The 24186-nt window shown below is 42.2% G+C and overlaps 1 protein-coding gene across 1 annotated transcript; it reads right to left on the bottom strand.

Moving 5' to 3' along the window:
- Positions 1-1532: 1532 nt before the first annotated feature.
- Positions 1533-21834, bottom strand: qsox1 (quiescin Q6 sulfhydryl oxidase 1). The gene is made up of 13 exons (XM_079575406.1): positions 21468-21834; positions 20602-20702; positions 19773-19821; positions 19583-19685; positions 18760-18850; positions 18528-18673; positions 16174-16308; positions 15956-16085; positions 10070-10192; positions 7910-8048; positions 6278-6454; positions 2659-2820; positions 1533-2575 (listed from the first exon to the last, which is right to left on the bottom strand). Exons 1-13 carry the CDS (start codon positions 21757-21759, stop codon positions 1824-1826), a joined length of 2400 nt encoding a protein of 799 aa, XP_079431532.1. The 5' UTR covers positions 21760-21834; the 3' UTR covers positions 1533-1823.
- Between the last annotated feature and the right edge of the window lie 2352 nt (positions 21835-24186).

Here is a 24186-nt window from a genome sequence, read left to right as displayed (position 1 = left end):
AAAAATAATGAATGAATTAAAACTTGATAATTTACTGTAACTATTCGCATGCAAGATGAGAGCGTTTCTTTCATTATGTAATATTATGCAACACACTGCAGCAAAAGGGTCCCAGGTTCACATCCTAAAGGAGAATGGGTTTCGATGTTCCTCTGGGTGGGTTTTCTTCTAAAACTGTGTAGTTAGTTACTTGTCACCTGCACAATAATATGCACTGTATTGAATAACTTGTGCCTCATTGTGCCTGTGATGCTCTGAAACAAAGGTCAAACACAAAACAAAAAGGACAATAGAATGAAATGTCAATATTGTAATTATTGAGATCCTTGTAATGAGTGAATATAACGCCTCTTTTCAGTAGTTACGAGTGGACAGTCACTGTAAAATGTGTTTGAAGTGTAAGAACTTTGGGAGATTGGGGCGGGGGGTGTTGAAGGCAGAGGGCAAGAGTCAAGGGAATTCAAATGTTCCTCGACACGCAAAGCTCAAGATCAAGCAGCGTGCGTCCTTCAGAAGTAATCCAGGCGACATCAAACCCTGGTCCTCCATCTACTCATCCTCTCACTGCACTCTCCTCTTTCATCCAAACCACCCAGCCCTCGGCAGTAACACGGGTCGCTCCCCAAGGGCTGCAGTGCCCACCTTCAAGTGTGTGAGGGGAAGAAGACCCACCAAAGCTGATTACGTTTTAATAAAGTTTATTATCTGGAGGGAGCTAATCCTCGGGGGTAATCTCTCCCCCTAAAGGAAAGCAGGATTACTCACTTGCTATAATCCCAATGAAATTGTTAGGATTTAGTTTGTGCAGTACAGCAGATGGCAACAGGCTTTTTCCTTCAACCTTGGATAGTTTAACCCCCATTTTCTGCAACACCCCGGTTCACCCGGTCGTGTCCCATCATCTTCATCAAAACAAAAACACAAATTTGTTATTCCCAAACTTAAATCCAATCACACATAAACATATTTTGGACACGAGAGACGTCGAAGCGAAATCAAAATAGGCCGATCAAACTGTAGCCTCAGAAGAAAAAAAAAGGCCGCAGCGATGAACGGGTCTTTATCAAAAATAAATTTATTGACTTGGCGCGAAATGAAGAAACAAAAAGGGTTGATGAGAATTGCAGATGTAAGTGAAACAGAACACATCTTATTTATCTCAGGTCCAGTGTGCACAAAGATGTGCCTCAGTGATGCAATACTCCAAGTGGTAACGCTCTCTTAGCTACACAAAAGAAACGTTGTGATGGACATTGACCAGTTCAAGTGTACACCAATCAATCATAAAGATGACAATCAGTAATAGGTCTTTCTCCTGATGCACCGGAAAAATGGCTACCTGATGTCTGGGACTTCTCCAGGCTTCGATTTTACAAAGACATACATTTCATAAATAAAATAATTAAAATTTGGTGATTGAATGGAGAAAATTTTCACAATCAAGCATCCCTAAAAAATGTAATACTTCTTTCTATTATTTTACAAATATTTGAGACATATTCATCGTCTGAAAGAAATAAATCACCGTTATAGTTCCTAATGTTATACTTCCTTATGTTCAAGTGGTCAAAACAAACAAACAAAAAAAGCTTCCTTCACGGTACGGATAAGTTGTTAAAACAGCTGCACTTGTAATTGTATTCTAGGTAAGAGGCTACATTTCCCTTTTCATGTGGCAACTCGCGTGGCAATGTTAACTGTGGTAGGAAACGTTTAAGTGGTGAGCTTAAGAGCAGCTAATCTCTATCCATCCCGTTAGCCTGACACCAAACTGGAAGCGCGAACACACATTCATCATCATGGTATTTCCCACAATCATTAGTTCATGGTAGCGATACTTTAGCTCGCCGTATCCTCAGCCGATTTTTAAAGAACAGGTACATCGCCAGGAGACACATGGACGACAGGAAATAGAGGATGACGCAGAGGCTTATGTCCACTTTGGAGAAGCCTATACTAAACATAGTCACCCATCCTTTACTGTGGCCCTCCTCTGCTTTTACGTTATAGATCTGATGAGGCAGTTCCCGCTTCTGCACGCGCTTCCTTTTCTGCCTTTCGAAATCTGGCTCGACAGGCTCGAGGCCAGCCATACCCAGGCCCACGTCCAATCCCAAGCCGAGCCCGAACACAGGCGCTGGTTCCTGCTCTTCCTTTCTCTGCAGCGTCCGCCGTTTAACCCGACTGGCCGCAGCGAGAGCCTTGGCCTTGTAGTGCTGGTTCACGAAAGAGTCCAGGTCCACGATGTCCTCTGGCGGCGGCCTCATTCGCATGCCCACAATGACGGGCCTGTTGTGTGCCCGTCTTTGGCGTCTTTCACCCAGTCCCAGGTCAGGTTTGGCCCAGGGAGTGGTGTCATAGTTTTTGCCATCCAGGTCTTCTTCAACTGTCTCCTCCTGTGTGCCTTCTTCCCCCTCCGCCTCCTCCTCCTCTTCTTCCTCCTCTCCTTCTTGGACAGTAGGGAGTGAAGACAAAGGACTCACCGTTGTGGCCTCTTTGACTTCCCTTTCAATACGTTTCTTGGCCAATTTTTCCCTCTGTTTTGCAAGGATCACGCTTTCATCATCAAGGTAGTCTATAAATCATAATACAATATAGTTAAGAAAATGCATCACAGCAATTAATCATAATGCTGGAATAATCTGAAGTAGTTTGTACCTGTGAGAATGCTGGTATTGGAGAAGTAGGATGTGAGGAACACAAGAAGCTGATCCAGATCCCACTTGTGGTCTCCGTTAACCTTTACTGTATGGCACACAGAGCACATTTCTGGAGATGGCCACTGGATCTTTGGGAAGTAAGGGTCCTCACTCAATGCACCTTCGGGAAAGTACACCAAAAATTACAATGGTTTTATCTTTTTCTTTTGCCATCATAATTAAGAGACTAGATACAATACATGTCCCTTTTTCCTGGTCCAAGCACATCAGCATTTGGAGTTAATCAATGTCAGCGGTCACTTTAAACTATCAGTGGGGACGCCTTGATTGGTGCATATTGGCTCTAAAAGGCTTTGAAAGTTTGAATGGTCACAATTAGCAAAGGTTGTGAGTGTTCTTTGCAAACAACAAAATATCTGACATTCACGGGGTCAAAAGGCCTGATTCTACTGCTCATATTTCAGTCTATCACTATTCTGAATGCTCTTGGACGGGTTTAAGATGTGCACTCTTAATGAAAATGTAATCTAATCTCAATTGCAATACTTGTCGGAAACATCCCCATCTTTTATCAGAGCAAGTTGCATTTTTACAACAACAGCAGAATGTAGTCCAACTTTTGCATTTACTTCAAGTCATGTTATAGAGCCAAACAGGCAACTAAGCCTACTTCATTAATTTGCATGGGACCCACAAGGTGAAGCGAGCACTTAGATTCATTGCCACATCCAGTAAGGAAACGGCTCTTCCAGTCAGCAGCTTTATCTATTGTTGTACGTTCTGCGCGCCTTGTTGGTAGCATTTACTCGGGGAGCTAAGTGCTTTGAGCACTGGATGCAATCTGCTGTTGAACCCATTTGATCTTGTCACGAGCCTCGTAAAAACTAAGTGCCTATATGCATATGTGTACGTATGTGCTTAAGCGCGTATATGTAAATCATCTGTCCGTGTGTGACGGGCCCGGGCGAGTGGCACGTCACTGTTTGTGCGCGTAATCTGTGGATGGATATTTTTGTGTGTTCGGGTGTGTGTGACAGCACCTAACAATGATCAATGGGCTTGTGGGACATCCCAGTGGGAGGGCCGCGGAGATAATAGATGTGGCCAAAGTGGACAGCTTACCCACGTACACACTCGTAATCCCCATTCTGAGGGAGCAGACCACGTGCTCCGGGCCACCTGCCCCTTCACAACATTTGGAGAGCAAGTCCAATCTCCAAATTGAACATGAAACTGGTGGAAAGCTCAGGGGAGGAGTCAACCTTTTTCAATCAATTAAAACTTTTTCTTTTAACATGTTTTCTTTCATGTGTTGTCGCCCTCGTCACAACAGGCCCGCACCACGCACTGGCACCGCTGTGCTGCAAGGACACACACACGTGGCAGCTTCCCGTAATAAATTGCCTGTTGTCACCGGCGGAGTATTGTGTGCGCTTTTGTGTTTGTGTGTATGTGATGAAAAAACAGCACAGCCACAGCAGGTCTGTCACTTTACAACACTGTCAATTTACATCCTCCCACACCTCCGCCAGCGCTCCCTCCCGCTCTCCGCCACTCAAGATTAATCTCCATCATATGCATGTGTGTACGTACTCTGCATACAGTATTTTACATAAAGGATACATCAATTTTACTAGCTCCTAGATAGGCCCGGCTGGTGGGAGGGGGCTTTTACATATCAGCAGGTGAGCACACACACACACACCACTGTTTCCTTATTCTAATCAGCTCACCAGGTTTGCAGCCAGGGTGACTTTAGCCATAGCAGCGATATTGAGATTGCCACAATGGCCTGTCACAGGGATGTCATCACTGCCGGGCATACATATTCATCAGGTATAAATATGTATTGTTCAGCATGTCCCACCAGCTTCCTCAGCACTAATTCTGAGAGTGGGACTCACACACTACACCCCAGACTTGGCTGTCATTACAGGAGAGTCAGGAGTTTTACGCAATGAATGAAAGTGGCAATATGACAAAAACATGATTTTAAACTAAGACTTGTATAGAGTCGCTGTCTGAGGTCAAAGAAGAGCATTTGTGACTGGGATGTAATAAGGCAATCAGTAAAGAAAGTGATGCACTTAAGAGCAACGTAATAGCAGCATTTTAAAACATACAATGAATTACGTCAATCCCTGACAAATACCGGATTTAATGACCTAATGATAACAAGAAAAATATGTGTGAACTTGAAATGATTCTATTATCTGACAAGATCATCTCCTATAAGATATGGCCATTTTCACTCTTTAGTTCTGTATTTAATCTCCTGTAAAAGTGCATGAGGTGTTGACAGCCTTAAGCCTCTGTTTCCTGCGGTGGCACTCGGGTTCATCTGTAGATATGTGAATGAGCCGCAGCCTGTTGACAAGCAGCAACAGGACGGCGCTGCCACTGCTCTTAATTCTGCCTGTGCAGGAAGGCTCAGGGCCCTGGGGCCTCTTTGTTGCCAGCTAAATTAATTGTTGGGTCGCTTTACAAATAGCTGCTCTTTCATGCATGGCCGCTCTTGAAAGGAGGGGCGGCAAGACTGCTAAAGAGCTTCCCTTTAGGACAGGAGACAGGAGGGGCAGAGTGGGCAAAGGATGGAGCGTGAAGTCCTCTGGGACATGCTGCCACTCACTGCATAGCCAAACACTCAGCTCTGCCTCCCTGCTTACCCCCTTTTATCCCTGTGGACCCCAACATACTCTCTATCATGAGGATCCCGCACCCCACCACGCGGCAGCTCTTGACCCGTGCCGAACACGCCTGGAGGGAGGCGTACGACTTAGTTAAAGGGAGGGGCTGCTGCTCGTGTGGTGGTCTCTGCCACCTGCTGTCACACAATACTCTGGGCTTTGTGTGTGTGCCACAGGCAGCTGGGCTCCTCCGGGACCCGTTTGTGAGGATGCTGTGCTATTACTTGTTAAGCGGAGGATATGAGTCCCATGGGAGGGTGAGTGCAAAGAGAAATACAGCAATATAGAAAGAGGAGGAAGACGAATGGGACAGGCCTGAGCACTGCTGGAGTGTCAGGGGAGCAGGACCCATAAGAGAGTGGTGTCCTGGGCCTGCTGCTCACACAAGCTGTCCCCGAGAGACGAAGGGACGCCACAAAACAGTCATTTAACAAAGTGAGCTGTTAATGACGGTCGTGTGCCTCATACAAACAAATGAGCACAGACAAAAGAACAGGCACTCCAGAGAGCTATTTAGCTCCCAGGTATCAAATGAGAGTGCGATATAAACACAGACAGATAAAAAGAGTTCCAAAACATTCTAAACAAAGACAAACTAAGACATCTAAGATTTGTGCGTCTTACAATTGAATTACTGTGTATAAAAATGTGTTGAAATCCGTCATAAATACTGTGATAATGCAGCGTCAACACTACAGTAGACAGTGAGGCCATGGAACTGGCTGAGACTTAAACAAATGCTCCTGGAAAGACTAAGACCAGGCGACAGCTGGCGTCTGATCTGAGGATCCGTCTTCCCTCAACCCCTGCCCCTCTTTAGTCTGACACTGAGACATTTAGAGGAAATAAAACATTCAGAGAAATGTACTTATCATTTACACAGAAAGCTAGGCTGTTTTCAGAATATTCCCAAATCTTTAAAAATCATACCTGCCAATCTGTTATTGACGCGGTTATGCCTTGACCAGAGCCAGAGCACTGCAGTAGATGACAGGGAGACCTCGAATAGACTTTCCTGGGCCATGCTCTCAAAGTGCTCCGCACAGGGCCTGCAGCCGAAGAAAAAATGCACATAGTCCCTCATGGCAGACAGCACCTCCGGGCCATCTAAACAAACCAGCAGGACAACAACATTAATATGAAGCACGCTGCCAGGATTCATTACTACGTACATATTAATAACTATTAATTGTAAAGGATTAAATGCACCATTTAAAGGGACCAGTCACTGTCGCCTTTTCATTCAGCAAGTGACAGATTACCAGATTTTTAAAGGTGGACTAGTTGCTCATTTGTTGAAAAAACAGCTGGAGTGTGATTACTGTAGTTGGGACTATCCTATTCAATTTGCTTCAATGAAAAGCCTGCTAATGGCATTGGATTCCCACGGTTATGTGGGCCAGGAGTCAGAGAGAGCTGGGTTAACCCCATATTGTGATGAGTAATCTATGTGAATAGGATAACCCAATCTGGATATTAAATACAGTTAACACTCTGTGTGAATAGTGGCTCCACTCTAGTCTCAGGACCCCAAACCAGTGCTCCTCCTGTGACCAAAACAGTGAAGATGGCGGCCGCGACACAACGATCTTTCACCAAAGAAAAAAAAAGAGTGGTGCGCACTGAATGGGTGCTGCTGCCGGATGCTCTCTCATCGAATGCAATTTCTCCATCTGTGAGATCAATAAAGTATCATCTTATCTTATCTTATCTTAAACATATTTCACACAATCAGGGTTTTCTGGATCAACCAATAAAAGAGCTGACGGTGCAAATACAAAGGAGTAACAAGAACGTTTTCTAAATGTCAATCAATATTTTTGTGGTTACGCTGCATTTTATTTCCACCTTTTTACATTCAGTCTTTGTATCATTTAATAGTGTTTATGGCAGATGGAAACTCTTTGGACCCACCCATCTGTAAGTCAGGGACGGGTCCGTAAACCTCCGGATTAACCTCTGTGTGCTGTGAGGCAGATTAACCACTCTGGCGGGAGCCCAGCCTTCAGTCATCTGCCTGTTTTATTAACCACTAACATCCCACTAATCTAGTATAATCCCTTCACACCATCGCAATTAGGCTGTACTTTAGTTAGAACAAAAAATTAAAAAGAATGAAAACTGATTATCACAACTGAGGGAGATTATTTCTTTTGATGTTGAATTAGGTCAGACATTCCAGGAATATTTTGTTTACAAAGAGACGTCTGCACCTCCTCGACCAGTGCACGCCCATTGGCCTTGTTTATGTGCTGCATTTCCAGATATTAAACGGACAGTGTGAACAGCATTTAATATCCTCGAATACCATTTATCAATGCTTCGGAACATTTGTTGCATTGCATTACGTTTATATGTCAAATGTGGATACTTAATGCTTTTTTGGCATTACAGGGTGGACAATCGGTTTGATATGTTACTGCAAGTATTTATTATTTACTCCAAACTTTTACCATTAAAAATAGAATAACGTGTTTCATACTTGATGTTAATTAATGGTGTGTAATACATGTTTTAAAATGCAGTGACCAGGTGCAATATAAATGTATTGTTTGGTGATACCTGAGGTTTTGTTGTTCATGGCTTGCACTGTGAGCACATGGAAGAGTGTCCAGACTCCGCAGGGGAACCCTCTGAAGTGTGGCTGAGAGCCCTGACACCCCACCCACCTCACCCCTTCAGGCAGCGCTGTGTCCGAGGCCTGTGGGAGGGGAGTCCGAATTAAAACAAAGGAAATTAGAAAGTCCAACACCATACATTCCTTCATCCTGTGCTAAACTGTTTAACCCAGCGTGAGCCGCTCCATGTACTTTCCAAATCAATGAGAAGTCAATCCCAGGTTAATGGCGCAGAGCTTCGCTAATGAACCGAGCTGCCTCTCTCTAACCCAACCGAATCCAACAACATATTTTCTCTGACACAAAGTCGTTTCTCTCTCTCTGCTGCCTTGCAATTGCTGGTGATTGACAGCATTACTCAGATGTCAATAGTAAAGATTTCCTATATGCATTGCCCGTGGGCGCAAAGTCCATTTCCTCCGAGGCAAAGTCTATTCATACCTTCCCATTGATTCATTGATTCATTGATTTGCTTGCTAAAAGCTAATGATGTAAGTAAGTGACTCTTTCAATTTGCGTGGAGCCATATAGTGAAGGCATGCAGGCTTCAGTCCAAAAACAACAGCACATAGATTTCTGCTGCACGCGCTGGCACAGAAAGTACATATTGAGATATCTATATATTTAGGCAGGAAATAGTCCATCTCATACGTGGCACAGTTGAAGAAATTCTTACTGTTCAGATTTTGACACTTTCTGAATTGAACGCACATTTTGAAGTTCTGTAAAAGCATCGAGTGACACAACATTTTTAAACTAGAACTTTTATTTTGCATGCCAGTTAATATGCTTATCTAAAGTGGTATTTTATTTATGCGCATAAGCGTTACTGCAAATCATGTATGGTGGAAACGCATTTATGGCATCCAATAACCCGGTGCCATTCTAAGTGCACTTTTTTCCTACACACTGATGTTCCTTTCTTTACTTAGATGCCTACGTCTTTAGAGCAGTCGTGGGGCAAACTACAGCCAGCTGGCCAGATTCGGTCCACTAAGCAATTCCATCCGGCCAGTGGCTCCATTTTCATAAAAATCAAATTTTTCCGCCTTTTTCCGCACTGCTTTAACAGTGCAATTTTGGTGGCAATGTGCTAGAGATGCCATGATGACAATCACCTGCCAGAGCGAGCCTTTGATGGAATGAAGGATGTCACAAAACAGAAGCACAAGGACCATGTGCATCAGGTTTTTGGAGTCCAGTTAAAACATGATTGTAGTTGGACTGCGCTTCCCCTGCCTTTATTGTTACAAAGGGCCTAACTAGCGACTTTAAGGTAAGGGACAGAGGTTGTAGATGTGTTTGCAAAGCTGAAGGCACATGAGTGTTGAGAAACATGGCACACATTTGCCCCGGGACAACTATGTCATCTCTGCGGTCCTCTCACCCCTTCTGGAGTTGTACTAACTTCACTGTCTGACTCCAGACCATGAAATATTATCTTACTAATTAATTAGTTAGATATAGGCGTCCGGTCTGTGCAGAGTGAAGGGAGGGGACTCTAAACCCGTGGCTCTCGAACCAAGTACCACCTAAGAACCACCGCATCTACGCAGGTCTATAACAGGTCTACAAACCCAGGCCAAAACATCGACAGAATCAGGTCTAATCATGGGCTAAACCAAGTCTAACATAGGACTAAACCATGATTTAAGATGTTCTAATCAAAGATGAACCAAAATCAGTGACCAAAAAAAAATCAATAAAATGTCACCAAATGAAAAGTACCACTGCCCAGGTGGAGAAACACCACTCTAAACCATTGGTGGTTTTAGCTTTCTTTGTGTGAAGTTCCAAATAGTTTTTATGGCATCTTTAGTTCAATGACAAAGTGTCTGCACTGACAGTGACCTTGTAGCACAGATGATGAGGCCACTCTCAGATCGACAACCTCATATCACTCAGTCTGGGGCCTTTTCAGACGGCACTCGACTCTCTACTGTCGGTCCGTCGGCATCTCATCATTGTCACCTCATATTTCTAACACAAAACTCCTCCCTCTTAACTGACTTTTCCCAGTTATGCACTATTAAAACACAACAGATGTAAAAAGAACATAAGGTGAAAACAGAAAACCATCATAGCCGTTAACGTTGGTTTATACCTGTTCTGTGTTATCCACGTGAGCTCTGAAGGCATCATAGGAAACCTCATTCCCAGACTGGTTTTGAAGCCAAGAGTCAACAGACTTCAACAAGTTCATCACGACAGGACGACCTGGGAAGTACTGCAAAACAACACAAATAAAACAAAAAATATAGAAAAAAATCCAGCTAATTGAAAGACAAGTGAAGAACTGTTGTGGAGCTACACGTAATCGCAATTTAAATGTTTCGTACTCAGTAAATCATTAGGACTGCATTTATTTGGGCATTACAATATCCAAGCATGTTCTGAAATGCATGTGATTCTTGTGTTTAGAAGTTAATTCAGTCTCAAATGTTACTGGATGTGTTGAAAGATGTGCACAGTGAATCAAATATCTTTATAAAATTGTGCAGCCTCAGAATGCGTTTGCGTAAAAGCAGTGTTTCACGATTTGAAACTGTATTTGCTATGATCTTGATCTCTGTGGTTGTTTATTCAGACCTAACACTGCGCTCCCATGGCAGCAGGCCCGGCTGTGAGGAAACATGAGACAGTAACTAGCAGACTTAAGCGCATAAAGAAAGCAGGAAATCCGCTGCCTGCTGAGACCACTGTTGACAGGGGCAGCCCAAATACTTATTTCCATGGAACAATGGAAATAACCAAGGAGATACAGCCACTTAATATATTCCACCTAAATGTACTCGCTCTTGTTCGGAGTAAGCCCTATTTTTTGGAACAGAAGCCAATAATTATGTCACTTCCCAGAACAGCACATTAAATGGATTAGGGATTTTACGTAAAGAGGCAAATGTTTTCATAGCTAGGATACTTTTCCCCCCTGACATTTAAGGAACAGGGTTTTTTGTAAGATATTCATTGTGTGGACCGCACCATCTGTCCCCCAAATACACCTGACTTCACTAGTCCTGTTAGTGCCGTTCAACTCGCTCTAAAAGCATCTGATCCCCATGACGACTTAACCAGGCCCCCTGCACAGCGGCTCACCAGCTCTGTCTCCTTTTCTTTGCTCACAGAGATTAAAAGTGCACACGACACATTAGACACAATTTTTGCTAAAACACAGTTAATTGATTATATTTAAGATTTTGCTAAAGATTGTACCCAGCTTTCTTTAGTTTGGCCATTTTTGTGATGTTTATAGTTTCCTTTCCTTATTGGACACAGACAGGAAGTGACATAGACGAAGGTAAACAATTTGAAACTGTTGCCGTGCCGACCATGTTAAGTCGATGGGTAGTGAATCAAACTGCTATCGAACTTCACTTTTATGTCACTTCCTGTCAGGAGCGTAAAAATCCAAATAAAAATAACCTTTTTGCCCAACATTTCAACATTAAAATTGACTGTGCATAACTTCAAATCATAATAACGCCGCCCAAGAAGTGACTTCCTGTTTCGATCCAGCACACCAAAATAAAAGCACCATCTTATTCATTGGTTCAGCAGTTCAACTTTCTTTCTGCATAACTATTATCAGACAAAACACTTAAAATGTGTGTAATTAATCATATTCTTGTAATGTTGCAAGTACCTGCTGAACTAAAGAATGAGACGAGCTGTGCTTTTATTTTGGTGTGCTGGATCGAAACAGGAAGTCACTATTTGAGCGGCGTTGCAACTGTTTTGTTATCCATCTTAAGAATTCATATTTTCAAAAGCATTAAAACCTGCCATATGCACTTTAAGGCAAGACACATTTAAATAGAAACTTAAAAAAGGAAAAGGTATTAATATGCTGATGAATGACACAGATATTAGACTTTTTTTTTTATTTTTATTTTTTTAGCATTTTTCAAAACAATGAATAATTTAAAATTACCAGTTTATTTCATTGACACATTTTTCTTCTTTTTCCAAATAAAAATCTGTATGATTAAAAAATGCATTTATTCTTGGGGGTAGAAAGCAGCTAAATTTGGGTTAACAGTGAGCAAATTCCAAAACAAGCATTTTATTAAGTAGGTGCCTTAAAAGGTCCTTTAGAAAATGGCCTTTGAAGATTACAGATTAACATTATATCGAATGATATATTTAAAAAAGCACTGCAGTGATAGTTACCAAAAATGACTTAACTGAGAGCGTTAAAGTTAGTGCTAAGCCAGAGATGCTTGGAACAAATGCAGGGTTTTGGTGAGGGTTGTGTGTGGAGTCTGTACAGAGGACGATAATAAGTTTATCCACGGGTCTGAAGACTAACCAGTCAGAAAAGCCCATTAAACAGACATTTGAATTCAGCCATAGGAGAAAACGCAGGTGTGTCCGCTGTAATGGGCTTAGCTCAACCACAGCCAAAGCAAAATTATTCATGGGCCGTCTGTCTTCTGACCCCCTGAATTATAGAGATTAACCTCCTGTTTGTGCCAGCAACAGAGTTTAGGATCGAATAGTATAAAATCATTGTGATCATAGAAATAGAAAATGGCAACAATGTAGATTAACATTAGCCAAAATTTTGTTAAATAGGTCCCTACGATTAAATACATCTCACGCTGTCCTGTCCAAAGGATTTTATGTGGACGTACAGAATCCCCCCCAAAATCTTAGCGTTTAAAAGAAATAAAAGCTCTTAACCCCCATCTGAACTGAGCACATTCCCTCCAGTTTGGCTTTACCCAAATCTAAAAGCTTCTTGAAAAAAGCGACAAAAACGAGAAGAAAACGAGGATGAAAACGCAACAAAAAAAAGCATCAAGAAGTGACCCAAAAAAGCGATGAAAGTGACAAAAACACAAGAAAAAATACACAAAAGAGCAACAAAAAAGTGTGAAAAAGTGACCAAAAAAAGAAACAAAAATCTAATAAAACGTAAGGAAAAAGAACCGTTTTGTAGGCCTTTCAAATGAGGCACTGGCCTATAGGCTGTGAGCTCCAGTCAAGAAGCTTTTAGATTTGGGTAAAGCTGAACTGGATAAAATGCACTCGACTGAAGTGGGTAGTAAGAGGTTAAAAATACCATTACGTTAAAAGTAAAGAACACAAATACAAAACAGGGTAAAGCAGATCTGTTACGTCTCCCCAACATTACTCGTCCCCTCGTCATGACATTGATATCAAATTATCATAAGCTTTAAATTAACTACAACCACTGAGTAGCTCTGTATCTACAAAGACCTACTTAGTCACTGAACTTAATATTACTTAAAATATTACATTTTAGAGCTGATACAGGAAAACATAATGTATGGCCCGTGTTACAGACGGTGCTAAACTGTGTAAGTGATGCCTGTGCCTTCATCTCCACTACGCCCGGCACACTTCACCTTCCTTAACCCTGCAGCCTCCTGTCCCCATTCGAGCCGGACCATGACAATCCCCTTCACCCCAGCAATATGTCATCCCTGATCCGATTAGTATCACGGCACTTGAGAAACCGCAGCGTCTTCGCGTGGAGAGGGTCCAGAGAGATAGAGTGGGGCATCTGCCGGCTGCTACATGGGCGAGCAACATCCGCATCGAGGGCTAAGACGATGGCTTTTGTTGAATTCTCCCGAAGTTAAGTTAGATGCCAGGTCACATGACACGAATCAAACAGATACAGCGGAGTCTTAAGTGTCTTTTGCAAAACATGTAAATAATAAAAACAGGCAAGATTACGAAAAGCAGAGCATTTTGTTAAGCGTGAGAAGGTGAGGCCCTGCTGTCTCTTCAGGCCCAAGCTCTTAATTCTTTGTTTTATTCCCGCTCCCTCTGGGCTCAAGGGCTTCTTTCAAGAAAAGCAGGATAGAGGCGTAATCCTTAAAAACCTCAATGTAATGCTCTCATGCTTCCCAAGATCCCCCTTTATAATCCTCAGCTACATGTAGAGGATTCACAAATCCGACTTCAGCCCGACAAGACACTCAATCTAGTAATTTTATCACTGCATGCAAAACAAAAAAGAGGCCGCATTAAAAACATGTTTACAGAAAAGAGGAGAAAATGAGCGCATTGTTGTTGCTGGATTTGGTTTGGGACAGAATGAAAAGCTGAATGGATTGTGTCAGGATTTTGTCACCAGCGATGACAGTGACTCAGAGTAGAGTCACCGATGGAGTCACATGTGGGTCATCAGGGAAGATGAGGAAGATGAGGCGTTTGGAAGTTTATGTAGTGCATTAAAAGTAACTATTTACTTTTTTTTTTATTTCTACAAGCTCTTGTCTACAAAGATACCAAGCTACACAAACAAAATTCAGCGGCAACAAGTCGTGCTCTTTTTGTAGCAAGATCCCTCTGTCAAAAGTCAATAGGGGCCGTCACATGCCTCCTTAGACAAAGCCCTTCAGAACGACTGGTCCGTTCTGGATGGGGACAAGCTAAAAATACCACTGGGACCTCCTGCTATTGACTAAACAAACTAGAGCTAATGGGAGGCCACAGCTCTCGGCCCCCACACACGCCCCTCATACACACACACAAGCTCAGTGCTACGCCTCCCGAGAGAGAGGGGGGGGAATCTGGAGCATGCAGCAGATAGGACACACAGCACAGCGCAGGGGATGATGAAGAAACAAACATATGAACACATAGTAAGAGTAAAGTAGGTAAAATGATTTGTATATGCTCGTTTATATTCATTTAGACCAAGAATGTTGAGCTATATCGAGGCAGAAAAAGACAATGACTTGAAGTTTATTCAAAAATCACAATCTGAACTTAATCTCAATTATACGATGGTTTGTAAATCGTCACAGCCTCATGACAGTAGGTTTGGAGTTTAGAAGAGTAAAATAGATTGTTTTAAGGGTCAGGAGTGGAAAGCAGTCACATTTTGTTAAAGTTCAAGTTTATTTAACCCTAGAACACCATTGCCGTGTGGTTTTCACCATATCAAATGTATGTGATTTTCATTATGCTGCGTTTATCTGAGTGTCATGGGTCTCGGTAGCTAGCTTTTATTGCATGGGTGTTTTCCTAATAGAAAACACATTTTTTTCCTACAGGCACATGTGATAGATAGTGATAGAAGGTAAAGTAGGTTTCGGGTGGATTCTACCCAGGGTTAGGGTCGAGCCTTCACCAGGGAAGTCCCAAATATCCCAGGAATGGGTGGACCAAAAACCAAGTTTCCATCTTCATTATATATGTTTTTTTTATTTTTTATGTTTTGTTCCCAAATCCCTAATTTTCCAGTAATTTTGGAGCATTTATATATATATATATATATATTATTTTTTTTCACATACTTTTCATTCAGAGAATCTCAGAGTGCTACAGAAAAATGCACATTAAAAACATTAACAATTATAAGAATTTCTTAAAAAGGCAAGTTTTTGATTTAGTTTTAATTGTCAGGACAAACCTGTTACATTTTGATGCCTTTTAGAACAGCTAGGGTAGATTACTGAAACAGATGATGATTTAATTCCTGGGAAAATGGTAGAAAATAACATGACCAATTACATATAAAAATATAAAAATCCAAAACAAAAATATCCGGGATTAAAGTGTATTCATTCAACAGTCAAAACAGAAATGGGTCTTTCAAGAATTGAAACTGCCACATTTTAAGGCTTGTTGCAGGGCCCTGTGGTAAACCTCTCTGGAATAGTTTTTACTCCGGTTGTTACCATTAAGCAGACCTTGGTGGTTTGCCAGCAATACTAATTTGACAGTGACGCTAAAAGCTGTGCGTGGCACGCTTTAATTCCCCTGGGAGCCAACACTGATATGGTCAACAGCACCCAGGAGAGTGGTTGTGCTCTGGGCAGAGGCATCAGCACATTTTGAGTTATTTGTGTGTAAATAATTGAATCATTTATTTATCAAAAGAATGAATGAGGCAAATTGCAGATACGGTCAAACAATATCTAAATGCCAAACGCCACATCTTTTACAGGGAGAAAACGTGCTGTCAAACTCTCCATCTAGTGGTAAAACACTGCAATTACAACTTTACCTTTGCCAGGACAGAAATGTACTTTTTCAGAGACTCCAGGGCATCTCCTTTGATGACAGGAAAGGCAGACACTTCAACCCGCAGAGAGTAGTGCAGCGTGGACTCCAGATCTGCCATGTACACTCTGGATCTGAAACCACGGAAAAACAACAAAGCCAATGTTCAATGTGCATTTATGTGCATTGAACATAGTACATTACATTTGTGTCAATTCTTACGCGTTGAAAGGTCTCCATGGCTCGTCTGTGCTGTTGCTCTTGAGGCTGGTTTTATTTGGCGTCGGCTTTCCTGAACGCACTACTCCCGGCAGCCTCTGGAGGGCGTAGGAGTAGAACGTACGGGCCTCGAAGTTTCTGTGGAAAATATTATTGTATTATTATTATTATCGGATAGTTTTTACAACTAACCAAATTTCAAACATATGGACTAATAATAATAAAAAAGAAAAGAAATAGATAAAAAAGAAAAGAAATAGTTGGGAACGTTTTTGAGTTCGATAAAATCCACAGTTACCATGGAGATCCGTCATGTTTGCAGCTGTTAGCATACATTTCCATAGATTACCATTAGCTAACAGTATAAAAAGTGGAGAAAAAAGCCGTGGAACAACCCCGTTAGCTGCTGAGTTACTGCTGGTAAATACATTTAACTCACTGTGGTGTCCAAGTGTTTAAATGTGAACAATAAGTCCAGTATTTTAACTTTTAAAATCTCCATTAGTTTACAACAATTGCTTCTAATCCCTTGATGCAGTATGGAATCAGTGACATTCCCGAACTCTATGTTTTTGACAATTTACTTTTCGGTCTCAATTTACCAACTGATGACAACTGGTCTAGAGTCATTAACACAATTTACTATTTTCTCTTCAAAGTCAAAGGAATGGGGCCTCCTTTTAACACAAAAGGTCTACATAAACAACACCGACAGAGAATCTATGCTGCATTTTCTAACCATTTAACTCCGGACTGAAGAAAAAATCATTAATAGACTCGGTTCCCGCAGCTCCCCTTGGCCTCTTCCCTTTCATTCTCCTGCTCTCCACATCAGGGTTAGAAACGCTATAGTGCGGGGTGTGTAATAAGGGGGATGGATACAGCGGGCCCACGCTCTCTCTCACACGCGCCAGGCCGCCACTCAATTACACCTGCGTGCGGTGGGAGGGTACACATGTGGAGGGCGCACCATCCATCCAGCCAGCACTCCCCAGGGCTCAGCCAGCGTCACAGAAAGGGGGGGGGGGGGCGGCGTGTGTGTGGGGAGCATTCACCTGGGACCGGAGCACATTACACGCATGACGAATGGGAGACGCCGCCGCACTCTGCACCCTTTGCCGCTTACCCACACATCTCCCCGGATCAATCAGACATTCAGTGATGACGGGAGGCCATCTGTCGCCGTGCGCGGCTGGGGCCTTGTTTGGCAGGTGAAGCCAGGAAAAGCAATGGCATTGTTTTCATGCAAGAAATTAAAAAACCTCCCCTCTGTACAGTGATGGAGATGAGGGGGGTTGGTGGAAGGGGGGGGGGGGGGGGGGGGGGTGATGGAGGCTGAATAAATAAATCAGCAATAAATCATTTCCTTTTTGCATTTGTCAACTAAAAAGAGGCCTCTTTGCATGCCAAGTTATTGAAACCAGCACACAAAGAGGCCGAAACAGCAGATGAATTTGCAGGGCGAGGGACGATCAGCGGCGCTTTATGGTGTGAATAATGGGAGCGGTTTTGATGCTCTGATCCCATTAAAAGGCCAGATGTTTAAAAGTATTCCTATGAATACGTTTCAGATAATGAGATGAAGCCTATCTGCACAAATTAAAGTAGCTGCATGAGGAACAATAAGAATCTAAGGAGGTTGTGGTGTGTGTTTTTTGAATAAACACAAAGCAAATCACTTGTATTATACAGAACTTAGGTGTGTCGATATTGCAGAGGGCAATATACACAAATAATCCCAATCGAATCACGATTGCACTTGGAATGGAGTTGTTCCAATTAACAAATCGCAGTTATTTAGGAAATGCAATGTACTTATTATGTATAAAACTTCCACAAACATGCCCTGATGTCCCTATGTTATATTAGCAGTTTCTATTTATGCTTAAAACATGCACTGCAAAACAAATATTGATTTTTTAAAAGATATTGAAGGTCTAATCACATTCACAATAAAATACTGAGATATTGCACAATCTTTGACAAGTAAATGGGGCCAATGAATGACAAAAGATAGAGTACATGTTGATCCCATCCCTCAAAGGAAGTCTCCTGCAGTCGCTACATGTTGCAGTTATGAGCAAACCTTTAATTTGAAAGGGCAGCTGCTTGTTGCAGATTTAGATCACGCTCGCAGAACAATAACTGCATTGTTTTATATGGGCCAAAATGTTGCCCGAGACTCACAACGAACCCAGTGAGCCACAATAGATTGTACATTCTAGTGCGGCCCCGGAGAAACAACAAGATAGATTGAATGTCGTTTCCATCTTGGAGTAACTTTGGCTCATGTTTGGTCTATTGCTGTTATTTAAGGGGAATAATGACTAAATTAAATGTAAGTATATCATGCTTACACTCGGAGTCGTGTGAAATTCCCTCCTGGGTAGTAGAGGTAACAGGATGGGAAGTCAGTCACACCCAATTTAGACACCAGAGCTTCCTCAGTGCTCAAGACTCTCCTCACAGCGACGTTTTCAAACTGCAACAAGTCCAGCGTGACCTAAATAACACATTTATAGTAGAAAAAAAAGAGTTTGCTGCATAAACTTGATAAACAATTTGATGCAGACACTGAAGAGGCCTTACCTCTTTTCCAATGAAAGACTTTGATTGCTCAAAGATCAGAGCCAGGTGTTGGACATTATTGGTCTCGAAAAAACAGTCAATTTCTGTTTCACTGGAGATGAATACGAGTACAAACATGAAAGAATAAGGCTGGTCAAAGGTTACATTGTTAACATTGTTTTACTGAAAACATTACTTGTACTTATATAACGTCAGTATGTAGATATTTCAAACCTGCATTGATTATAAACGTCACAACACCATATATTACATGTACATATATTAGTAATTAAGCATTTTAAGAGGATTTTTATTATCTGCTGTCATTATCAATCAGCAGCAGCAGCAGCAGCAGCAGCGCTTCTGAGATCTTCATTTTGAGAATCTATGTGATAATAAAGATGCAAGAGGTGAGTAAGTTAAATTAAATGAAAATCTGAATTTGTGTGGCCTCAAATAGCAAACTGCAAAGGCTGCAATGCTCTAAGTCGGTGGTTCTCAACCTCAACGCCCAATTTAAAGAATCACTAATGTTTCCATTAAAAATATGCCACTCATATATTCTTGTGACCCCCAGCTTGAGAACCACTGATCTAAGTAATGCAATGTCTTCCCCTGAAAACAATGTTCTCCAAATATAGTTTGTAAAGGTGCACTGGATTAGGTAAGTCAGGTTAGTATCATATTCTTGTATTGCATTGTATTGTATGGTGAATGTTAATAATAGTAATACATTTTTGACACCGCAAACAAAATCTTGATTTAAAAACACAAATGGAAAGGCTACTCACAACAATAACAATTGTACATGGACATTCTTCTAAAGTCAAATGTGCGTTATCACCTGGCGGGCTCCAGTGGGGGGCAGGCGGGGGGCCAGGGCTCCTCATGCTTTTCTAGTTTATCTATTATTGTCTGACGAAGACCTCTAACGTCACGAGAAGAACCTTTAAGAAAAAGGTTCTTACATTATACATTGTGGCAATACCTAGACACATTTGATGATACTTGGAGTGTTGTTTGTGAGCCAGTACCTCTTAGTGGCTTTCCTTTGGAGTCTGGCTTTGAATAGGCATTGAAAAACTATGGGGTTGAAAAGGAGAATGTTGACTTTAGAGAAAGAAAAGCAGATAGAATCTCCCTGTCCTCACTCGACCATAAAAGACCATGCTGTGTAATGTTGGATAAGGAAAAGTCTTCCTCTCTGCATTTCTTGAGCCCAAACTGTTTCCTGGTTGAAATGAGTCGCAGATGTTAAAGGCCCATTGTATTTACACAGAAGGGGCTCTGTGTTTGAGAGGCTTGTGCTTGATGACAGAGACGGGGACAGAGGGAAGAGAGCCAGCACCAGCAACATCTGCTGAGCAATCAAAATATGCCCCCTACGCGCAAATACACAAATGCAGACGCAGAGTGTGGAATAACCCGTCTTTGGCAAAACATGCAAAGAAATCTTACAACACAATGTAACATTTTACTAAGGAAAAGCTCAGGTTTTATGTAGGATTTGCTATTACCACCATCAAATAAATATCAAATGGAACAAAATATCCTGTGTAATGTATCTTAAGACCTTTTTAACTCTGTTCTGAAATGCATTTGTCTCCTAAAAACATAAAAACAATATATGCAAATCTAATTGTAACTATAATACTTCTTTTTTCCCCCCAACTCTAATAAACCCGTCTTATCTGGTGTATTTCCATTTGGTTTATTTGCTGCAGGAGTATGCAGTAATTATGGGGAAATACCACAGGTGCAATTTAACCTGCTGTACACTCATTATTTACCCAATATCCCTCTTCAAACAAGGTTCATCCCAAAAACAAATATTAGACTTGTTAATGGAGCCTGGCGTGATACCTTAATAGTGGGATAACCTCTGATGCTGTAGTTGGTGCAAACTTTCCTGTTATTTTCTTCGGCGCAGTCGATGGCAGCCAGGTCCACGGCTGGTTTCCACTCTGCACACAGAGAGAGACGGGCACAGTAAACATTTAGTTGATTTTACGGAGTGTGGTGCACCAAGTAAACAAGTGTGCACTTTGGTCTGTCAACACAAAGTACTCAATAAAAAAGACTCAGCAGTTCCTTGGTTAGAGCCTAGGAGTTTGGTTAAAAGTTCAGTCGTATTGTGTTGTGAACTATTGTGGAACATGGGTAAACGTCTTGGACATCTCAAAGCTAAATGATGTGTAAATTGTCATAAAAAACAATAAAAAAAAGGTGGGTTATCTAAATCAAAAAGTGCCATGCCATTTCCCTGAATCCAATCCTAACATCTTAATGACACAGCAAATATCCGCTCTGCTCTGAAAGTGATGTCTGAAGAAAGATATTTGATATTGGCCTGATGTCATGAGATCAGTGGCAATTGTGTGTGAGAGTGAAGCAGAGAGCAGAAATGCCCCATGACTGTGCTAGGGCCTCATCATAACAAGAACAGCAACCAACTTTGCACTTGACTTTCACACAATGGATCATCTGTCAGAACTGTCAGTTTACTTGTGGATGTGTGTGCGCGTGCAGACAATAATCATGGGTGTCAGGCATGAGTTTGATTAACCATATGGTGGTGAATCCAGGACAATTAAGCATTACTTTGTGCTTCTTTGAAAAGAGAAGCATCTATTTACAAATACAGAAGTGAAAGCTGTTACTATGCATGCGTTGCAAGAAGCCACTGTTACGAGGAAGAAGCTACGTGACAGGCAGCGCTCTGTACTAACCTTTAATATCTCTCGCCAAATTTTTGTAAACAGCCGAAAATGCGATGCAGTGTCCGCACCATGATGCGTAAAACTCGACCACAATCGCGGCTGTAGAGTTGACCAAAACGGACTGGGCAGTCCCCGGAGTTAGCAGTATGATCTGGTCAGTGGCGGTGTACAGCCCGGCCTCCGTTTCCGCGGGATAAAAAAGACAAAAGCACGTCAAAACGGCAAAGACCATCACATTTCCTGCATGTCTGTGCATTTTCCTATTAAACCGAGACGTGGCACGGCCGCAGCACCGCGCCATCTTCCCCGTCCAAGCAGCAGCAGCTATGCGCTAACCGGGGCTTTCACCTCGCTCTGACACAGGCAACTTTCCACCGAAACTTCACTCAACTTTTTCCTCCCCCTCCTCCCCCTGCTGCTGCTCCACAGGCGCATGAGGTCCTCCCATTATAGAGGGGGCATTATGGAGAGGTCCTCCCCCGCTCAACATCTACCCAGCGCTACTGTTGACCTATTGGTGCCTTACAGTTTTGTTTTTGCCCCCGATCAGATCAGTGGACTTACATCAACAATTATTAAAAGATAATAGATAATACAGATAATACTCCTAATGCTCAGCCAGACACATCCAGATGCTACAGTGATGTATGAAAAATGCATTAACCCCATGTTGGCTACCTGTAATCAAAGCAAAACTGCAATATCCCTGTGGAGGCGAGCTGGTGATGCACACACACACGCACGCACGCACGCACGCACGCACGCACACACACACACACACACACACACACACACACACACACACACACACACACGCACGCACGCACGCACGCACGCACGCACGCACACACACACGCACATACACACACACATGGCTTTAACATGTCAGAAATGTACTTTGGTGCCTGACAATGAAGGCACAGGCGGAGCTGTTTTTAATTCTATTCTCTGAGCAACAGGAAGCCAGAGCAGAGACCGGAGCACTGGACAAATATGGTTCGTATTTCCTGGTTCTGGTCAGGACTCGAGCTGCAGCATTTTGGATGTACTGCGGTTGTCTAACAGCTCGTTTAGAAAGGCCATTACAATAGTCTAATTAACTGAAGACAAACGCATGAATTAGTTTCTCCAAATCTGGGCCCCAGAATCGACCCCTGGGGAACCCCACAGGTCAATGCCATTTGGTCTGAGACACAGTTTCCCATCGCGACATGTAGGTTTGTTCCTCAAGGTAGGATCTGAACCACTCGAGAGCCTTTCCAGAGATTCACACACAGGTTTTTAACCCCTCAAGCGAGATCCCATGGTCCACTGTGTCAGATGCAGCGCTAAGGGCCAGCAGAACTAAAACTGTGACCTGTATTTCGCCTGATGTCATTCGACACCTTGATCAAGGCCGCCTCAGTACTGTGGCCGGGTCTAAAGCCCGACTGGAACAACAAGAGGAAAGTCTGTAAGGTGACTGTAGACCACTTTCTCCAAGACTTTTCCTGTAAAGGGCAGATTTGATATAGGCCGATAATTGTTCATTCCTGTGGCATCAAGACCACTGACTTCTTCAGCAGTGGCTTCATCACAGCTTAATGACAGCTGTTTTTAGGTCTAAGTTGTTGTGATAAACTGCTCAGCACAGACTTTAAAAATCTAGTTGGTAGTTCGTCCAGGCCGCATGTACTTGAGCTCAGTAAAGTCGAGTCAGTTCTGAGGAGAGGCGAGCCCAGTCACAGTAAACAGGTATAATCCTAGATGGGTTTTTCACTGACTGAAACACCAGTATGCTAGGCCTATTTAATTTAATGTGAAATCTTGTGCAGTGTGGCTTTAATCAAGTAGTCTTCAGTAAAGCTGGGTACCGCTAAACAATGCCAGGATGGTCTCGGAAAAAAGTGTAGGTGGTGCTGGTACAGAAAAGATATCTTTAGAGACCCAGTTTTAATGCCTGTTGGTCCAGAGACAGCATTCAAGGAAGTCGCTTGGTTGTGATAAGTATTTTTTGCCGTTTTAATTAATTTTCCTAATATATAACTGCACGAAGCATTACACTCACATAACTGAGTGGAAAAGTACAGAAGATTTGCAAAGCTTGCTGCAGCTCACACAAACAAAGTCCTGGACAGTCCAGACCCAAAGGCTTGGACATTAGACCACTTCATAAGAGGTAATGACGTCCAGGACATCACGTTCAGAGCGCCGAGAGCTCTCACAGGAAGGCTCTGCAGAGGGAGATCTACCAATCTTTAGTTTTATACTTTGTACAGCAACCTTTTTTAAACTTTCAATTATCTCATAGTGATTTTTTGCAAAGTATTTTACAAGAATCAACCAGGTGATCAAAGGATAGGGTTTATTAAGGTGGCCCCTATGACCTGGGGCTAATTGGCCCAATTAATAAAAAAGGGGAAAAAGGGTGTATGCTTTTTAACAGTTGTTTCAGCTGAAATACATGATACAAATGTCTTTTATGGAATAAATTAACATTATTGTTCTGTTTTCTGGTTCTAGACAACAAATATTTTAGAATGGGTAACGCTCAGGTATCGGTGCCGCAAACCAAGTATTGCTAAAGTAGCAGTAGCGAATACAATTTTGACGCATCCAGAGTCTTTAGTTATGACGAGAGAGACGGACTGGTGTTGATTTTTCAAAATATTATAGACGACAGTAAATTTGATTACTAATATTCAAATGTATGACATATGATATTGTACAAATAATTATCTAGACTCCC

This window comes from Gobius niger (genome assembly GCF_951799975.1).
Source record: "Gobius niger genome assembly, chromosome: 17".
NCBI classification, from domain to species: domain Eukaryota; kingdom Metazoa; phylum Chordata; class Actinopteri; order Gobiiformes; family Gobiidae; genus Gobius; species Gobius niger.
Note: the sequence above shows the minus strand (reverse complement) of the source record. Positions and strands in the feature narration are given on the sequence as shown.

Bases quoted from the DNA above. Each gene is read 5' to 3' on its own strand.
- qsox1 (XM_079575406.1), bottom strand. From the start codon at position 21,759: ATGGCGCGGTGCTGCGGCCGTGCCACGTCTCGGTTTAATAGGAAAATG. The intron at 19,822-20,601 runs GTATCACGCCAG...TCAACCCCATAG, and splicing joins GAGGTTATCCCACTATTAAG to TTTTTCAATGCCTATTCAAA. The intron at 6,455-7,909 runs GTATCACCAAAC...TGGTTTGTTTAG, and splicing joins CATGAACAACAAAACCTCAG to ATGGCCCGGAGGTGCTGTCT.